Source organism: Rhineura floridana, chromosome 5, assembly GCF_030035675.1.
Source record: "Rhineura floridana isolate rRhiFlo1 chromosome 5, rRhiFlo1.hap2, whole genome shotgun sequence".
Lineage (NCBI taxonomy): Eukaryota > Metazoa > Chordata > Lepidosauria > Squamata > Rhineuridae > Rhineura > Rhineura floridana.
In genome coordinates, this window is record NC_084484.1 from 78317256 (window position 1) to 78337389 (window position 20134).

Below are 20134 nucleotides of genomic sequence, written 5' to 3' on the forward strand. Positions count from 1 at the left end.
TCAACAGGCAGATAAGCATCCTTCTTTCTATTTTCTTTTTTTACTTGGTTTAAATTGCCGGACGGACTTTCATCAAGCTCTTGCTGATTACAGCGACACATTTATCTTTTCTTTAAAGAAAAACGGACTTCAACAGGCAGATAAGCATCCTTCTTTCTATTTTCTTTTTTTACTTGGTTTAAATTGGTGTAGCAAAAAAGAGATTTGTCAATGAATCAGCTGTGAAGAACTTCTAGGTGAGATTATGGCTTTTCTCTTTCACTCACGAAATTAAGGAGGAAAGAAATCGAAAAAGCTTATCTTTGTTTTTATCACAAAAAGCTGTCCTGGAGGTGCATTCTAAAGATACCAACAGAAGAGGGATTTCTATTTCGAGGAGGGGGGAACAAAAACTTTTTTTTTGGTCTATTTCATTTTGACGAATCTGCTTGTTCATGACGCCACTAATTGTTTTGATGTTGGGAACTAAGTTTGTTTTTGTATTCCTGAATACATAGAGATAAGGTAGGCAGTAATGTCTACACTGATATAAGCAAGCCTGGAACATTAACCCAATTGTGGCTGAAATCATTTTTGTTTCTGTGGTTTTAAGAAAGACAACCAGGAAAGTGATTGAGACCATGGAAGAAATTATGTTTCAGAAAATAATGGCTGAGATTGAGAGAACGAAACAAACCCTGAGACAGGGTAGACAGGAGATGAAAATTGAATTTAACAAAATGACGCAGGAGCTTAAAGAAACAATGGATTCTGTGAGAGAGGAGTTTGATGGGATAGGGAAGTTACAAGCCCTGGAGACTGGAACAAATGTGAAATTGGAAAAAGATTTGGAGTTTATGGATGTTAGAAATAAAGTTTACTGTTTGGAATTCAATGTTGTCTCTGAAGAAACTAATGAAGATTTTGGTGGTAAAGTTATCAATGTCTTGGATAATTTTCTGGACTGGAATGATATGATGGAGCTTGACATAGAAAAAATCAATGGAGTTGGCTACAGATATGTGACAGTGGAGAAACTCTTAAGAAATGAGCCAGTGCATTTTGTAAAAAAGAAGAACAGAGATATGATTTTGCAGCAATATTTCAGCAACATACTCAGAATTCTTGACTGGAATGATGTGATGGGGCTTGACATAGAAAAAAGTTATGGAATTAACTACAAATATGTGACAGAGCAGAGATGCACCCAGAGCAGAGATGTGACTTTACAACAATATTTCAACAACATATTCAGAATTGATGGCAAGGACATATTTGTGATGGGGGAAATTCCCATCAGACTCTTGTTATATGACTATGGCTATGACAGCAAGATCATCATGGGATACTGATAATGGATGAATGGATACTGAAACCACTGGATTTAACAGGACTATTGAAGATGGAAGATGGAATTAATACTGATAATGGAAGAATGGTTGTGGAAATTATTGGACTTGGCAGATTTGACGAGATGGATTAATTGATATGTTTGCTTGGACTATGGCTATGACAACAAGATTATTATGGGATACTGATAACGGAAGAATGGCTACTGAAATTACTGGACTTAACAGGATTATTGAAGATGGAAGATGGAATTAATATAGATAATGGAAGAATGGCTATTGAAATTATTGGGCCTAACAGATTTGAATTAGATGGATTAAGCGATTTGTTTATTTGGAGAAAAATTGAAAGATATATCTCTCAAGGAATTGAAACCTCTCTTGGACTTTTTGTGGAAAGAATAAAATAATGTTTATGAGATTTGATGATTAATTAAGATAACTACTGGAGGAAAGTGATTTTATAATATAATTTTAGAGATAGGATTGTTATATATTGTAGACCTATAACTGATCTGCGACAAATCGGAAGTCAACATTTTATTTTATTGTTTAATTGTTTTTGTTTTGCTTTGTTTCTTGTCTTTGAAAATTTGAATAAAAATTAATGATAAAAAAAGAATGAGTAGTTCTAGGTAAAGAACTCGCTGCAGTACATTTTAGCTTACTTTTGTAAGTGAATATAATACTCGTGGGAAAGAGGCTTGTTGGTAACCCTGTATTATTACAATTCAGTTGCAAACTGTAAACCAGGGATGGCTAACCTCTGGCTGTTTAGAAGCTGTTGGCCTGCAACTCACATCAACTCCAGATATCACGGCCAATAGTCAGCGATAATGGGAATTAGTCCAGCAACATCTAGAGGGCCAAAGGTTAGCAACCCCAGCTGTAAACAGCCTCTGAAAATGAAATGGATTGCCTTCAAGTCGATTCTGACATATGGGGACCCTATGAATCGGGTTTTCATGGTAAGCGGTATTCAGAGGGGGGTTACCATTGCCTTCCTCTGAGGCTGAGAGGCAGTGACTGGCCCAAGGACACCCAGTGAACTTCATGGCTATGTGGGGATTCAAACCCTGGTCTCCCAGGTTGTAGTCCAACACCTTAACCACTACACCACTCTGGCTCTTTAGGTATTTTTAAACCTCGTAAAATTAGTTCAAAGTTATATCATCACTGATATGGACCTTCTTTTATAGTGCAGCTACAGCACTGTGGGACTGAAGATCTGCCCAGGGAGTGAGTACCTGACCATCTGAATACTGTGTGTGGCCTCCCTGGCCTGCTGCTCCTGAGGTACCTGAAGTCCTCTGTAAGTGCTGGAAGAACTGGGACCCTGACTTTTCCTGTGACTGAGTGATCAGAGAGAGGCTGCCTTTGGAAGAGACACCACATCCTGTAGCTTCTTGCATCAGAGCATGGCTGGGTCAGGGGACATAGATGTCTGGAACTCCTTGGGCAGTGGGCTTGCCGCCAATGGGGTCGCCATCAAAGGGGATTCTCTTGGGAGACCTGTGGGTAAGTGTGCTACCCTTCTTCTATTTTTTTATTTCAATCAGAGGCAGCCAGGTGCTGGGAAGTGCATAATGTATATATGTTCCCTGCACAGGGTGTCAGCCTATGCAGTGAAGTGTATGGCAAGAGAAAGTTGCCAGATGCACTCAGTGTGAGCCTGAAGCTGGCAGAAGGCTGAACTTTCCTGGATGCAAGACAGAGTGAGAGTGCATGTCTATATGGGCCCTGTGTGCATTTAACTGTTCATAACCTATTGTAGTGGTTCCCAAACCTTTTCCCCATGCAGACCACTTAAAAATTGCTGAGGGTCTTAGTGGACCACCTGATTTTTCAGCTTGTTGTAGCAATTGTAATGTGCTGTACTAGATTATGATGATTTTTAAAATTGTATTAAATCAGACATTATATTATATATAATTGTTTATATCAGACATACCCTGGACCACCTGAATGAAGCTGACAGACCACAGTTTGGGAACCTCTGACCTGTTGGTACCTTCTGGGATAATTGATTGATTATAGCACATTTTTGTTACTAGGCTGTTATTTTTACATCATGTGCTTGAGAGGAGTACTTGGGAGAGAGAGGGACATGGGTGATGCTGTCCCAATTCCAGTGATCATGGGTAGGAGGAGATATGGCCATGGTGATGGGATAAGTCATACAACAAAGCATTCACACCATGAACCAACTACTTATGCCTTGTTCCTTGCTCCCACCCGTTCCATGGCTGAGTTCCACGTTGCTTGTCTGCTCTGCCCTCTATGTGCTGTTGCTTAACACCAGATAAGTACATATTAAGACCTGACTCATCCATGATTTGATCATGGATGAGGGTGCTGATCTGGCATGTATTACTGGACCACTGCCTGAATTTGATGAAGGGTTGGATGAGAACCAATAAACTGAATCTGAATCCTGGCAAGACAGAGGCTCTGTGGGCGAATGATTCCTAAGTAAGTTGCCTACCCTGGATGGACCCTCTAAGTCTTCTATTTTAAGTAGAATGATGTGGCCAAGATGGTTTTTATTTTGCTCTGTGACATAGTTAAAATGTAGCATGTAGCAGTGCAAGGCTCTTCACACATAGGTTTCCTTGCCTGCAGCACATCCTAGATTGCCCATATGACCACAAGACATCAGATGCTCATCTGGGCATTACTGGGTATTCTAGGAAGAAACCCCAAACATGATCATATTGACAGCCAGCATCCATCTCAAGGATGAACATCTGTAACAGATTGCAGTATGAAGTGCTTATCATACTTGCAAACATCTGGCTTTAAAAAAAATAGGCAAGCTTTCTGGGTGAATCTTAAGTAACCAATTACAAATGTTAATAGATCATCCTGGAAGCTGCCTTATACTGAGTCAAACCTTGGTCCATCTAGCTTAGTTCAAGTCCACACCGACTAACAGCAGTTCTTTGGGGTTTCAGACAGCACTACCTCAAGATGCTGAGGATTAAACCTTGGATTTTCTGCATGCAAAGCAGTGAAATAATGGGCACAATCACACTGAAGAAGCAGCTGTCATACTTCAAAATTTATCTCTTACCTGTATGGTTTTTACATATTACCGTCTATGTTTCCATTACTATGCTACCTTTTCAGTTCATAAAGAGCAATCAAGGTGGCTAATAACTTCATCATCATCATAAAATACATGAACACAAAACATTAAAAATCCAATCAAACAAATCATTCAACCATGTTAGATACAGCAATAAAATATGTAGTGGCATTCAGAGTTAACTAGCCCATGGATAAAGTACCAAAAGCCTAGTAAAAAAATATTTCACCTGCTTTCCAAAACATTTGAGTTCATTTTTTTAAAGTGACTACTACTACTAATAATAATAATAATAATAATACAAGTGTTGGACCTGGCTTTGAAGGCATCCTGAAGATGAGGGGAGCTCTAAGTGAGAAAACACACAACAGAAAGGGGCCTCTCCCAAGCTCGGATGCCACCAGGCTACATTTTATATAAGGCATCCTCAGGGATCCCCTGGAACAAGATCATTAAAAAACCTCAAAGGATAACACCAGCATCTTGAATTGAGCTCAGAAACAAACTGACAACCAACACATTTTTCTCAACACAGATGCAACCACATGACTCAAAGGGCTAGCCAACAGTGTGGTGGCCACTTTCTGAGCCAGCTGGGGCTTCTCAGTAGTCTTTAAGGCAGAAGAGTATTACAGTCATCAGGTCTTGAAGTTACAAAGGTTTGTGCAATGGTAGCAATTATTACTATCTAAAATCAGCAGCAAAATGTTCAAGGGGTTTGAAAGGTTACAACATTTGGGGCTTTTTACTTTAGAAAAAAGTAGCGTAAGGGGAGACATGCTAGGTGTATAAAATGATGCACAGTGTGAAGAAAGTACTTCTTTACACAGGGCATAGCTAAACTATGGAATCCACTCCCACAAGATCTAGTAATGCCCACCAACTTGGATGGCTTTAAAAGAAAATCACACAAATTCATGAAGGATAAAGCTATCAGTGGCTACTAGCCATAAAGGCTATCTTGTACACACAGTCAGAGGCAGTACACCTCTGAATACCAGTTGCCAGGAGATGCAGGTGGGGGAGTGCTGCTGCATTCAAGTCCTCCTTGCGGGCTTCCCATAGGTACCTAGTTCGCCAATCTGAGAACAGGATGCTGTTTGGCCTAATGCAGCAGGGCTCCTCTTATGTTCAGAGTGAATACTAAGCACATCAATCAGAAGAACATTACACATTACATCAAACCAGCATAACTGTATTTTAGAACATGGATTGTACCAAGCAGCAGTAAAGCAGTAGAACAGGGAAACCATTTGAAGCAGATAAGCAGCCAGCAGGAAACAGTGCCAAACCTTTTGCCCACCCAAGGTATGGGCAAGAATTTAGCTGAAAATCAAAGGCTCCCTGATAGTTTGCACAGTGCTGTCTTTGTGGACCAATCCTGAATGCTGTGAGCTTCAGTGGCTTTTCCTGACACCAAAAACGGCATTGAATATAATGATACTGTGTCTTTGAAATACAGCAGCTTGCCTTTCCTTTGCTAACTGGTAAAACTGACTAGCATGCTCTTTGCTTTCTTGGGGATGGGTCCAATACCATTCAGGAGGGGGAGGAGGCGAAGGTGGGGATTTGGTGGGTGGGCAATCGCTGAAAGGTGCTTTCTTTTCCTTTCTGAAAGGAAAATATTGATTTGCTAAAACCATACCAGCCTGTCTTTGCTGATATGTGATGAAACCTATTAGCCTCCTACTTACTTTCCCCAGGGGTGGGTGGGGGAACATCCAATACGATTTGGAAGGAGATGGAAAAGGTGGGGACTGGGTAGATATGCACTGAAAGCTGTTTTCATTTCATTTCCAAAATGAAAACATTGCTTTGCTAATCACACCAGCCTGTCTTTGCTTGCCAAAGTGAAATTGATTAGCCTGTCTTTGCTCAGGTGGTGAAACTGACTAGCCTGCTCTTTGATTTCAGGGGTGGGGAGGAGGAGGTGAAGGTGGGGATTGGGTGGGCGGGCACTGAAAGCCGCTTTCCTTTCTAAAAGGAAAAAAAATGTGTTGCTAACCACACCAGCCTGTGTTTGTTTGCTAATGTGACTGACCTGTCTGTCTTTACTTTGCTAAGGTGGTGAAATTGACTAGCCTGCTCTTTGTTTTCTCCCACAGGAAGGTGGGGAGGATCTCAGAGGAGTCAGGGGAGGTGAAGGGGGGATTCAGTTGGGTGGGCAGGCATTGGAAAAGCCACCTTCTTTCCTTCGCGTGCTGTGTCTTAAAATTTGGGAACACCGGTCAGCTGATCCCCTGGCCTTGTGGAAGTGTTGATAAATGCCAGGTCTGCCCAAATAAAACATCTATCATCCACGATTTGATTACGGATGAGGGGCAGACTTGGCATGTGTAACTGAAACCTGGGTGGGTGAGCTTACTGGCCCAGCACTAACCCTGCTGTGCCCACCTGGTGCAGCACCATTCCAGGTCAGAGGGACGGGGAGGCAGAGTTGCAATCATCCATAAATCCATCTCCCTTGCCAGGAGACCAATCCACACTGTCTCTGGGATTCAGAACTGTTTGAGGTGTTGGACCAGAGATAGAGAGAACAGGGATGTTGTTAGTGTACCGTCTACCCCACTAACCTCTCTAACCTAGCAGGCGGAGGTAATCTCGGATGTGGTGTTGGAGATCCCTTTCACAGTGATGTTGAGGAACTTCAATATCCATGCTAAGGCTGCCTCAAATGGCCCAGCTCAGGACTAAATGGCCTCCATGACAACCATGGGGCTGTCCCAATACATCAATGGCCCAACACATTTGGCCAGACATACTCTTGACTTGGTCTTTGCCACACAGCGGATTGGTACTATTCTATTGATTGGAGGATTCACTGTGAGTCCATTGTCATGGATGGATCATTCCCTGGTAAGGTTTGGGTTGAATGTAGCTACTCCAGTCTTCAAGGGTAGGAGACCCATTGAGATGGTCTGCCCTCTGAGACTTATGGAATCTGATGGATTCTTGAATGTTCTGGGAGATTATCTGGCTGGTGCTCCTGTCAAGGCTCTTGTCTCACTGCGGAATAGTGAGATGCGTAGAGCCATCAACACCATTGCTTCTGAGTGCCCCCACTATCGCTGCAGAGCACATAGGTCACCTTGGTATTCCAGTGATCTGCATGCAATGAAACAGGAGGGTTGGAGGCTAAAGCACAGGTGGTACAAATCTCAGTCTGAATCCGACTGAACACGGGTAAGGCTGCACTATTGTGCCTACCATGTGGCAGTGGTGATGTGTCGTCCAGAGCCGGAAGGACGAGGCTGAAACGTGGGTGCAAGTAAATCTCGTTTTATTACGAGTAATGGATACATCAAAGGCATTGCACTTCATAGAAAACCCTGCGCTAACTCACTAGAATCCCTAACTACACTCTAGACATGCTCTGCAGCGTGTGAAGGAAGTTGACTCAACGACTCCCCACTGTAAGCGGCAAGCTTAAGAAGGGAACGTTTTTGAACGTAATCTGACTCCTTCGTAATTCCTGTCTTTGCCCTGTCTGTTTCTCACGGCGGCGGGAGCGAGGGGACAAGGGGCGTGTTTCCAATGGCTCATCGGAAGACACCTGCTCCTGAGCAACAGGCTCAAGATCAGGGGGCAGTGCCACACTGGTATCCTCCTGGGAACTGCTTGGCAAGGGAGGAGCTGGCACCGTCTCTGGAGCTTCCCCCAACAAGTCTTCTGCATCAGATGGGGGCGGTGTGCTCTGTTCCTCGGAGAGTGCGGTACCCGTGGGAACGGGCTGGTGTGCAGGCTGACCCCCTCCCGCAAGGTCCTGCTCAGACTCAACAATTCCCAACTCTGCTTCCTCTGGCAGCGGAGGCGCCTGAAACTCATGCCTTCCCCCACCCTGTCAATTCTGGGTTAGCTGAGGCTCAACAGGTGGTGGTGGTGAAGAAAGCCTACTTCTCTGCCACCATTGTGTCTGCAAGTAGCTGACCAGCAGAGCTTTTCTGAGTGGTGAATGGGCTTGTTTCATCTGGCCAAGAGAACGCAACACCCTCGGAGGCCTGCTGTAACAACTTTGCAAGGCAGTTTAGGGACAAAATTGATCAGATTCAGACAAAGTTGGATGCCACAGTTACAGCAAGTCCAACGGAGGCGTCTAGAATACTGTCTGTCCCACCTGTATTGGATCAGTTTAAATTATTGTGGCCTGAGGATGTGGACAAGCTGCTTGAAGAAATGTGGTCCACCTGCCCCCTGACCCTTGCCCTTCCTGGCTACTGAGAACTAGCCACAGGGGACTGATTGGGTGGGTCCAGGGAGTGATCAATGCCGCTTGAGGGGGAGGTTCCATCTGCCTTGAAGGAGGTGGTGGTACGTCCCCCTCTTAAGAAGACCTCCCTGGACACAGAAGTGTTCAACAACTATCACCCAGTGATATCACCCAGATTACTGGCTGGGGTTTCCTTTAGAACTCATAACCCATTTTAAAACAGCTGCCCTGGTTGCCAGTTTGTTTCCAGGCCCAGTTCAAAGGGCTCACATTACTGTTTAAAGCCCTAAACAACTGCGTCCCAAATATCTGAAAGAAAGGGAGGCCTTGAATATCAGGCTCTCCCCTCCATCCATTGCTACTGCTGTCTAAACAAGCGTAATCACTTTGCACTGCAGTAGCACAGCCTGGCCACATGAACATAACAACCAGTCACTGCATGCAGAGTTCCACCACAACTTCTACAAAGGGGAGGGATACATATTTTCTCATTCACACGTTCCCCTCTCCTCAACAGGAGAGGGAGGCTGGGAGCGGTCAGTAGAAGAACACCTAGATGGCAACATTCTCTTTCAGTCACTAGCTCAAACACCTACTGTTTACCTAGCCCCAGGAACTATTATGCATTACAGTTGCTGACCATTAGTCTCTATTGCTGCTGTCTCTATCTTAGCTCTTTGCAGACAGCACCAAAACAGGTGCAGAGGCAAGGATGTTCTCTGCTTGAATGACGAGAATGCAGCATGGCCTACAGCACAGCCTGCAGCAGTGACCTGTGTTATTCCAGCTCTTCCTATGCAGAGTGGCAGAACTTCTTGTCCTAGCAGTGGGACAAATGACACTTGTTACTGTGCTATTTGCTGTACTGCTTTTAAGGTATAAGAGCCCTACTGGCACATGGAAGTTGGCAGCCATATTTATTTGCCCTGTTTCCACAGTCTACTCTGCCTCTGATGCTATTTAATAAAAGGATTCACTTTGCTGTAGCTTCTTTGTTGATTTATTTTAACATACAGGTATGCCTTCTCCCCACACTGATTCTTACTCACCTCAACTGGCTCCAGGATGGGTTGACCTTTGTTTTTACGCATTTTTAATAGTTTTTACTGTATGGGTTTTTTTACTTGTTGTAAACAAGTAATGATGCTTTTAAATGAAGTAGTGGTATACTAATAAAGAAATATTTTCAATCCCAACTTTTCACGGCTCTCATCAAATAAGGTTCATTTTTTTGGAAACATGCAACTTTGCTTACAAAGCAACTTGATCCCCCCCCCCCCAGCTAGTTTACAAGCAGTCATGAGGAGCACACAGAATACTGGTATTAAGTTGACCAAATGGCCTGGAAAGTCAAAAAAAGCATTTTAATCTTCAACACATGTAATAGTTTAGGGTATTAGCCACAAAAGCAAATGGGAATTATCACTGGTATTTTATGGCACTCTTGTGCAATATATCCCCAGTATGCTTTCCCACTGTCTGGGATTCTGACCCACAAAGAGACACACACACTGGAAGACTCCCATGAGTGAAACTTGTAACAGGAGAATTGGGGTTAAGATATTCAAAATAACGTTGCGTGAAAATCAGGGATATGTCACAACTATAAGCAAGTCTTTGGACTGCAAAAGATACGCATTCAACTGAAATTTTCCTTGGTCAAACTTCATGGAAGACTTTTGCTAATGCTTCAAGTCTGGCTAAATTACCATATGAAAACTTTCCCAGATAGCTAGGGACCTTGGGTGGTGGTTCTTATTGTGTTGGCCATTCCCAGATCATACGGCTTAATTATCACGCTTTAATTACCTGGATCTATTTGCTGAGCTGTGAGATTATGTAGTTTATATCAACTCTCTCACCGGGGTACTGTGGATACCTCCTTTCCCACAGGGGTACCATGTGATGTGGATTGTGATCATAGGGATTTGTATGTCTTGCAGCAGTCACATCAAACACAACTACCATTTGGTTCCTTCCCACCCTACAATGTTAAGAAAACCATGTGGGCATTAAAAAAAAATCTTTAAAAAAACCCTTAGTAAGGTTTTAGCCGCAATATGGTAGTTTAATTCATCCCAGAGCCTTGAGGGTAAATTATTTTCTCCAATGAGCGAGTCCCTAATGGACAAAAATCAGCACTGTCAAGTTATCTAGTAGGAAAGCAGTAACAGCACACCAGACTGCACACGAGACACAAAACCGAGATGAGGTTTATGCAATAGCAGGAAATTGGTTCTGTAATGTAAATTTGGTTTTAGAAGGAAAAGGTTATGTAAGATATACAGACAGCCATGTTATGTGCATGACAAAAATAGTTTCTGAATGAGTAACAGGTTTCTCAAAATTGAACATAGAACTATGGTGTCCAATATACCTAAGTGTTAAGAAACAACACAAAAATTTGAAGTTGTATTATTTTATCTGTTTCAACCTTGTATTTTCTGTTATGCTTTAGCATTCTATCAGTTTGCTTCATGTTCTGTCATTCTGCATTTTCTCAATGTGCTTCATGTCATGCTTTCCTCCCAGGTTTCTCATCAAACTATTTATTAGTCCCCATTTTATTTGCAAATGGATGAACAGCTATGATGCTATCTATCAGTAACAAAGCCATTCAACTTTAAGGGACAATTTAAACCTTCTATTTATTATGATAAATCATTTATTCTGTAGCTCTAACAATGAACATGAAGTAATAGAATAGATCCAAATTATTAAGTTTATAACAGGAATGGGGAACCTGTGCCCTCTAAATGTTGCTGGACTACAGTTCCCATGATCCCTGACCATTGGCCTATTAGCTGAGGCTGATGGGAGCTGAAGTCCAGCACCATCTGGGGAACCATAGGCTATCAATCCCTGTTTTAGAAAAAAATGTCTCGAATGACAGACGTTTAGCTCTGTATTAACTGGTGACTAACCATTTAGCAAGCTAAAAATAAATACAATTAATGGTCACAGCTCAGTGCCAGAGCACATGCTTTGCATACAGGGGGTTCCATGTTCTACCTCTAGCAGAACATCAGGAACAGCCTACACATTACATTATTCACCCCTTTTTAAAAAAAACTAGTGTAATATGGGTCTGCAAGGCTCTGCTCTGGAACATGAGCCCAATTCCAGTTGGGGCCCCATAGCAGTTTCCTGCTGAAAATATCTATTTTCTCACTTGCAGCTTTTTGCTCTTTGGGAAAAATCAGTCCCAAAAGGAAAGGGAAGTGGGGCTGGCAAAAGTTACTCTGTCTGTGAGGGAGGCAGGCTATAGTATCTTCTGCTATAGACAAAGCAAAACTACAACAAAATTGTGTCATGTAATGAAAATAAATGATATTGCCTGTATATGCATCCCTATAAACAGTGTGAAGACCATCCATATTAATGAGATTGAATGAGGACCTATGAAATAAAGGGCAGGCTGAAGGACCCTGAGAGCTCATACAAATATTGGGGGTAATGGCTTGGATCCTAACTAGGCATCCCCTGAGCCTTCCATCAGGAGAACAGAAGTGACTTTTATCGACTCCCGCTCCCCCATAGCCCCTTGTGCATGAGAAGTGGCACAGAGTGCTGCAGGAGCACGTAGTGAAAATTGCCTTCTTCCCTTTTGCTCATAGGTTTCTTTACTGGATCTCAGTCGCATGTGAACAAGAGTCCTTCCAGTCACAGACACCTAGTTTGGATCCATTCCAAGCCACTGTAATTTAATTTAACAAGTACTTTTCACACTACAAGAAGAAGAACTATCTGGACAGGATACATAATGAAGAACAGACTGCATAATCAACTTGAAGCACCTTCAGACCCATCTGCCATTAAAAATAACTGGTGCAGACATACTCTTAGACCAGGTTTCTCATTACATTATATAGTTTAAGAACAGAATACAAGGTGTGTTAGCACAGAAGTTGGACTTTTCAGGTACAGAATACTCATGCCCTGCATAATTTAAATGGTATGATGGGGATTCATAAATACTCTCCCCCAATCACTATTTTGTATTTAAGCAAAGGATTACATGTTTTTTCTCAGGATAAACAACGAGTAACAGAATTGCATCAAAATGAGGATGGTGTGAAATATATGTAATAAATATGCATATTAAAATTAAGGGGCATGGTGATCAGCACATCCGACTTGGATACTGGAACATCAGAATTGCTGAATGGTGAATTAAATATAGCACTTGAACTCAGATCAGTACATCTGAATGAAATACCAACATACTGAATGAGCTTCATTATATTACAGCAGTAAATAAAGCTCAACCGTGAAAAACTGAAGCAAATCATGTGACCCACGCAGGAACTAGTTGCAAATCCCTTCTTAATTATTTGACCAGCTCAAAAACTTGTTCAGTCATCATCAAGGAATGACTCCCTCTTCCCCCCAAAATCTCCCATACTCACCTATCAACTGAAGACCAAAAAAATCTTATTTTATTCCTTCCAGCCTGCTGCCTTCTAAACAAATACTGTATACAAGTGTGTTTAAATTGAATGTTCTGAAACTATGCAACATTATAGGATAGCTATGGCACAATATGATTCACTAGAAAAGACAATAATGCTGGGAAAAACAGAAGGGAGTAGAAAAAGAGGAAGGCCAAACAAGAGATGGACTGATTCCATAAAGGAAGCCACAGACCTGAACCTACAAGATCTGAACAGGGTGGTTCATGACAGATGCTCTTGGAGGTCACTGATTCATAGGGTCGCCATAAGTCATAGTCAACTTGAAGGCACATAACAACAAAAAATGGCATAAGAGCTGAACACCCCACTTTATAAAAGTGTGAATGCTTGCAACACAGAGTGCATTGTGTTTATGACAAACACATGGTCAAAGTGTGAACGTAGTCCTCCTTCAGGCAGGAACAAGCCACTTGCCCTTCAGATTGTTAGTGCCTGGCACTGCTGTCTCTTCTGTCTCTCCTTGGCCCCTGACAGTGATATAAATGAATGATTCATTACCTAATTCTTGCTGACATGCAACACAAGAGATTCCTAGCAAACCTCTTAGACTTTGTCTTCATCATGGACTCCCTACCATGCTCAAAGTTGTTCCTCTCTCTTTTGAAATGACATGTTCTCATCACACCAGGCATATTTTGCCCACTTAAAGTGAGAGAGAGAGAGAGAGAGAGAAGGGAAGACATTCCAGAGCACTGATGCCCAGTGGACCCACCGTATTTTTCAACTAAGGAACAATCCCTCTGTGGCGCTGCGGCAAAAAACATCTGGTAACCCTAGACTGCTCTTTTCTTGATGGATAGCTGCCAGGATCGATGAGGCTCGTCAGCCGCAGTCTCTTCCAAAAGCCGACCGCACCTCCAAGGCTGAGCTGCCCCTACAGTCCGGCGTAGAAAGCTACACAGGTAAGCAAGCGGGGCTACAGCAGAGCCTCGAATTGCTCACTGACTATTAGGCGTCTCCACGGGAAGAGAGATGCTGTGCAAAGCTGCCAACGAGGCATTTCGTGCGATGCAGGAGAAGCGGGGAGGGGGAGATGTGAAGAAAAAGGGAGAGATTCTCTTCTCCTCCCTCGAAAAAATGTCAAAGGCACAGCACGCCCCTCCAATTTCCTGTCATGTAACGATGGCTGGTTTCTGCATCGGCCTTCTCTTTCTCTCTCTCGTTCACTCACACAAAGATACGTCGACAGAAAAAGTGCAGCGTCTTCCGGGTGCTAAAGACAGAAGCTCGCTTGGGCTCTTCTCATCTCTATTATCTTATCTCCACTTCATCCGCCCCGGGCCCTCATCCGCCCTTCCAGTCTCTCACACCGTTGCTTGCCACAAACATATTTTGCCACAGTGTGGCAAGATGCTGTTTTTTTTTTAAACTTCCTTTCATTCACACCTTTCTATAGCCCTCCATTTCCACATGCGCGACGATAACAGAGTCAACAGCATCAAAGGGAGAGACGAGGGAAGAAAGGAAAGAGTTAAAAGGTCTCTGAAGAGATTAGGCATGATGCTCTCTTATACCAAAACACCAACCGACTCAAGGTAGAAAAAAGGCACACCCTCTGGTTTCACTAACCTAACTCAAGCATCTTATCGCGCCTCACGAAATATTAGTGACGTGTATTAAATATCATCATGTTAAAAATACATGAAATACAAGTGTTTTCCCCACACTTGGTTAAGAACGCGGCAACTGGCGGTGGGCGTCTGGCCGCTTCGGCCTGTGCTACCGACGTCTAGGGACTCATCGTGCAAGGTTGGTCTCTAAGGTAAGCCACGCAGCAAGTCTCATTTGGCCAAAAAAAGAGAGGGGGAGGGGAAAGGACAGGCACGAGCACTCCCGCCCACTCCAAGCCCAGCTGGCGTCTACACTCACCCATTTATGTCGAGTTGGGGCTCCGCCAGACAAGCTGAAAGTTTTGAGGTGGCTGCAGGTTTGGAAGGGAGAGGAAATAAAACGAGACGACGGGGTCGTACAGATTACAGGAAGCTTCCCTCCTCCGCCTGTAGTAGCTTCTTCGTTGCTTCCTCTCGGCTAGTCAGTACCCATTGCAAGAGCAGAAAGGCTGTATTTTATTTTCTGCTCTGAAAGCTTCCCGTACAAGCAAGCAACGAATTAAAAGGCTTTTCTTGACATAAAAACGAAAGGGGGAAGGGGGAGAGAAACCATGAAACAAGCACCTGACACACCACCAGCAAATCTGAGGGATGGAAAAAGAGTAATGGGAAAAGAAAGCGGATTCTACCTGGGGCTGAAAGGGGAAGAGAAAGAATGTGTATGTGATTGCGCGCGCGCGTTAGGGCGGGAACGAAAGCAAAGGGGCGGCGGTAGCCGTTCTCTGTAAGGGAATGGGCAGGCGGGTGGTGGTGGTAGTGTCGCCTCTTCTCGGGATCCTATTTACACCACCAAGCTGGCGGCGGGGGCAGGCGCTACTGAAAAATAGGCTTGCTTCGGTTAGCGGGCTGGTACCTTCGCCGCTGCTCGACTGAACCGCTAGCTAGAAGGGAAGTGTCGCGAGAACGCGCCGCGGTGGCCTCAGCGCACCGCCTCCGGACGGCCAGCAGCAGCCTGAAGGGAAGCGGACGCGTTTCCCACTCAGGCTGAGGGAGGTCGTTGAGCAGGGCGTTCCAAGAGATACACGGCACCAGATTCTTGGAGCCTCCTCTCTTCCTTTGGGGCAGATAATAATAATAATGAGGGAAAAGAGGGAGGCGCTTGTTGAATCCGCTGCAATGCGTGGCGATCCACACGCTGGCAGAAATCTGTTGCGAGATGACGTTTTGCACGCCTACTGAATTGAAATAGGGCGGGTAGGCGATCTTGAACTGCCTCTCAGGACAGAAGTTACGCGCAGCGCCAAAGTCTTATGTTGACCGTTGTCTTGTCCACAGACTCAAATGGTTTTCGGTACCGACCACATGTCGCCACACCCACAAAACCAAAAGGACCTTCCGCCTAGCGCAGTGTAGAAGGCCCTTCCACGCGCCCGGTGGCAGGATCCGGCCAACAACAAAATTAGCGTTACCTGCGGGGAATGACGTTCCACAGTCAAAACAACGCACGCACAGGCGACACGAGCAATGAGCGTTGTACGGGGTGCTTTTTAAGATGCTGGTTCCTGCGGCGCGACTATCAAGCTAAAGCCATGTGCATGGCAGAAACAGGTCTCTGACATCCTGTTTTCAAGGGCACCATGGGCGAGGGAAAACGATTTAAATAAAGGAGGGGCAAGACATAGTCAAAATGACAAAAAAGTTGCATATTTTAAGGACCTTAGCTCAGTAGTAGAGCACCAGCTTTGCATGCAGGGGGCCCAGCCCGTGGCAACTCCAAATAAAAGAATCATGTAGTGGGTTATACCAGACACCAGAAAGCTGTTGCCAGTAGGTGCAAACAATACTGGCATTGATTGACCTAGTATGACAGCACCATTTGCTTAAATGAGTCATACCAATATACTATAGAACTGATAAGAGATGCCCATTCCTTATTCCAAACTTTATGCAACATTTGGGTGGATCCAGAAAATTTCTAGCCAGGACACCCAGGAAATTCTGCTGGGGTTCAGTATAATGTGTGAACATAGCATGCACCATTACAACGCACCTGTGTATTTTGTGTTTACACATTCCATGGCATTTAGAAGCCTACACAGTGGCAGAAAATCCTCAGGAGTTTGGCAGAAGCAATTCAGAAGAGCCATAACACTCATTCTATCTGAGTATCAAATGTTGGTGGCAAACAGGGAAGTGCTGATGTCCTCAATCCTCTGCTGCTTTTTAAGCTTCCCAAAGGCATTTAGGTGATCATTACTACAAGCCAAGTGCTGGACTAGATGGAGACAAATTGCCCAAGATGACAAATAGATTACAAGATAGAGGTTGGGTCTGAACCCCAAATACCAAACCACTTATTTGAACCCATAGTTTTCTGCTCCATTTCACAAGAAGCAAACTGGTGATGCTAGAATACAAAGTAACTTGCCCCCAGAACGTAAGCGCAAGGAAGAAAGGTAGATTTGATCCTGAGCATACAAAATTTCTATGAATGCAGTTCTTTCTCTTTAAAGACCCCTCAAACACTCAAGACACAACACACAATATCCTACCATCCCACACTCCAGACTACACATACAATCAATACCAACTTCTCTCTCATACACACAGGGAGACAACAGACCCCTTTCCCCACCTTCTCTCCATTATACCCTATTGATTTTTAATGTAATTTAATGTTGGGGCATACTGTTTCCTTCAGGTGCTGGTGGGGCCTTGCTGTTAAAGTGGCTGGTTTATTCTATTTTCTTTCATTCCAAATCCTAAAGCAGCCAAAGGCAAGCCAGTCACATAAACTGGAAGGCTACTGGAAGGGCAGTGACATTTCCATTCCTCCCAGGGTCATGTACAACTGCTGGATGATGATATAGATTTATTACCTGCCCGTCACCCTGAGGTCGCAGGGCAGGTTACAACAGTTTTAAAATACATTAAAAACAATTAAAAAATATCTATGAGACACTGGGAGAGACCTCCTATGGAGAAAAAGCAGGTATCTTCAGAGCTCCTGTTTGGGGGAAAGGTGTGGAGTTTCAAATGCAGGTCCAAATTCTCCCTGGCACAGCCATCATCATCTTTCTTGTTATTCAAATAAAGGGCGAGTCCAGTTGCTGCAAAGACTAGCCCAGCATGACCCCCACAATCCCAGCCCACATCTTGCTGTTGGCAGAGACTGACTGTGGCTCCCATTGCATGGTGACAGGGCCTTCAAAGCTAGCGTGCTCCACCTGGCAAGTGTAGATGGCTCAGTGTTCCGGCTGCATCTCCAGCATTACCTGGATCTGGAAGGTCTAGTCAGTGTTCCAGTTGAGGTCTGTGGTCCACACTGGTCTCCTTCCCACTTGATCTCGATCTTCGAGGAGAAAAAGCCAAGCACACTGCAAATCAGCAAAGTGTTGTGCAATGGGGAGTCATCGTCTGTGGGGGTGATCCTCACCTTAGGCTGGATCTTCCTCGCAGAGGAGAGCTCCTCAAAGATACCAAAGTGGTTGTGGCAGAAGTGACCAGTGCTGTACCTGGTCTTTGTTCCAGTGCCAGACCTTTGGCTCAGCCATCTTGGCCAGGACGACATATTGTCCATGGCCACTGTTAAAGGAGGTCAGATCCTGCCAGTCCCAGAACTGTCTCTCCAGCTAGTGTACCTCCTACAGTCCCATTGGTGAAGTGGCACTCCACCTTCCCGTGGAAGAGGAAATGCTCTGGAGGCTAAAGCAGTGGAGGACCCCCTCATATTTCCTCTGCCTGACCAGTGGGGAGAAAGGAGACAACCCTTTCCCCCCAACTCCATGATGGGGCATTCTGAGTCCCCCCAGCTCCCACTCCAAGTAAACTCCTGCCAGGTTTGCAGTAGTGTGAGGGCTGAGCTCTCCAACTGCAGCATCCTAGCCTTTACACACGGCTAGCTGGGAGACTGCAGTTAGCCTGGACCTCAGAGCACTACAAGTGATCCCAGTGTAGTCACCTAAGCAGGAGCAAAAACCTTTTCCACCTTGTAATGGGGCCAAGAGTCTTCCTAGTTGGGTCTAGCCTGGATATGGGTCTGGCTAAATTTTGTAAAACACTTTGAAGATGCACAGCAGAAACTTAAGAGAAGTAGCAGATACCTTCTCCCTCATAGTTGCTACTGTGATGGAGTCCTAGCTGTTGTAAAGGCAAGGCAAAAGGCTGGCAACCTGTCCATCTTTCTACTGTTACTGAAGTGCTTATTATGACAGAGGGTGAGGAAGATCCATGATTTGCAAAGAACCTGAAAAGCAGAGGGAATTAATGTGTGGATCACCCTGAACATTTTTTTAATGTGGGCTTGCCCTCTAGAGGACACAAACATGCACTGCACCAGGAACAAAGGTGCAAGATTTTTGTGAGGAAATCAAACAATTTACCTTCTTCCAGGCATTCGAAGGACACATTGGCTTCTAAGAAACTTTGAGCAATACTACTGAGGAAATGCTTAGGATAAAGGCAGAGCCTATTCTAACACTACCACTTTCTAGGCCAAAGAGCAAGTTCTTCACTTTCTCCCATAGATAGCCAACCATTCCTATGGGCGAACAGGCTTCATCTGCATCTTTCATATGAAAATATGGGTGGAACATCAGAAACGTGGTATAAAAAAACAGAAGCAAGGAGACTGGTTATATATAATATGACATACATGAGAGTCTGTATGCCATCACCACCTCAACTTCTGATATCATGCCAAGAACAATAATTTAATAAGAATAGCTCTATTGGATCAATTAAAAGTCCATTTTGTCTAGCATCTTATTTTAAGCAATGGCATGTCACATGCTTCTGGAGACACCCAGGCAAAGGAATGGCATGTCTTCCTCCCACCCTCATCAGTTTATATACATTCATACCCCACATTTTAGCAGGTTTTGTGGCTAAAAATGAAGCCTTTAAAGTTTGATCCCGTTTAACTATTAAACTAACAAATGCCTAAAGCTTAGAGAGTAGAATAGCTTTCATTGTGGCTATAGCTGCCACAGTCATTCCTAGAAATCCTAAAAACAATTCTGAGTTAAAATTACAGTGAAGTAAACATGGGTCATTTAGCGTATGGGACTGCATAAATAACAAATCTCTCGGCAATGCCATTTAGCAGTATCACAATTTTACTCTCTTCTGATATGACATCAAAATCTACCTAAAGGTATGTTGAAGTAAGTGTTTACAGTCAAGTGAAGGATCAATAAAAAACATTGGAACTTAAGGTCTAATCAAATCTCTCCCATCTGTTGATAGGATATTGGCTTCAATTAAACTATCAGAACTAATTACCACCGTTTTCTTTACTGTGGGAAGACATCCTAACATGCAGAGTCAGTAGAACAGACTGTTGGTCTCACCTGAAAGGTGGTTTTCCTAGGTATCATGCCATCATGTGAGTTATGGTGCCATCTAGTGTCCGAAGGCAAGAATGCACAGGAGTCAAGATCTGAGCTGCTCCTTCCAACCCCCTTCAGTTCATTTGTGACAAGGTT

At 43.9% G+C, this 20134-nt stretch overlaps 1 protein-coding gene across 5 annotated transcripts in view; it reads right to left on the reverse strand.

Moving 5' to 3' along the window:
- Nucleotides 1–15622, reverse strand: part of SH3KBP1 (SH3 domain containing kinase binding protein 1) — a 352368-nt gene extending 336746 nt beyond the window's left edge. The window contains exon 1 of one of the 5 annotated variants that reach the window (XM_061627260.1): nt 14968–15622. In XM_061627260.1, coding sequence (XP_061483244.1) covers nt 14968–14971 — 4 coding nt within the window. In that variant the 5' untranslated portion in view covers nt 14972–15622. Of the gene's footprint in view, nt 1–14667; nt 14794–14967 lie in introns of those variants that run through there. The other 4 variants (XM_061627264.1, XM_061627259.1, XM_061627261.1 and 1 more) reach the window with 4 other exon arrangements.
- Between the last annotated feature and the right edge of the window lie 4512 nt (nt 15623–20134).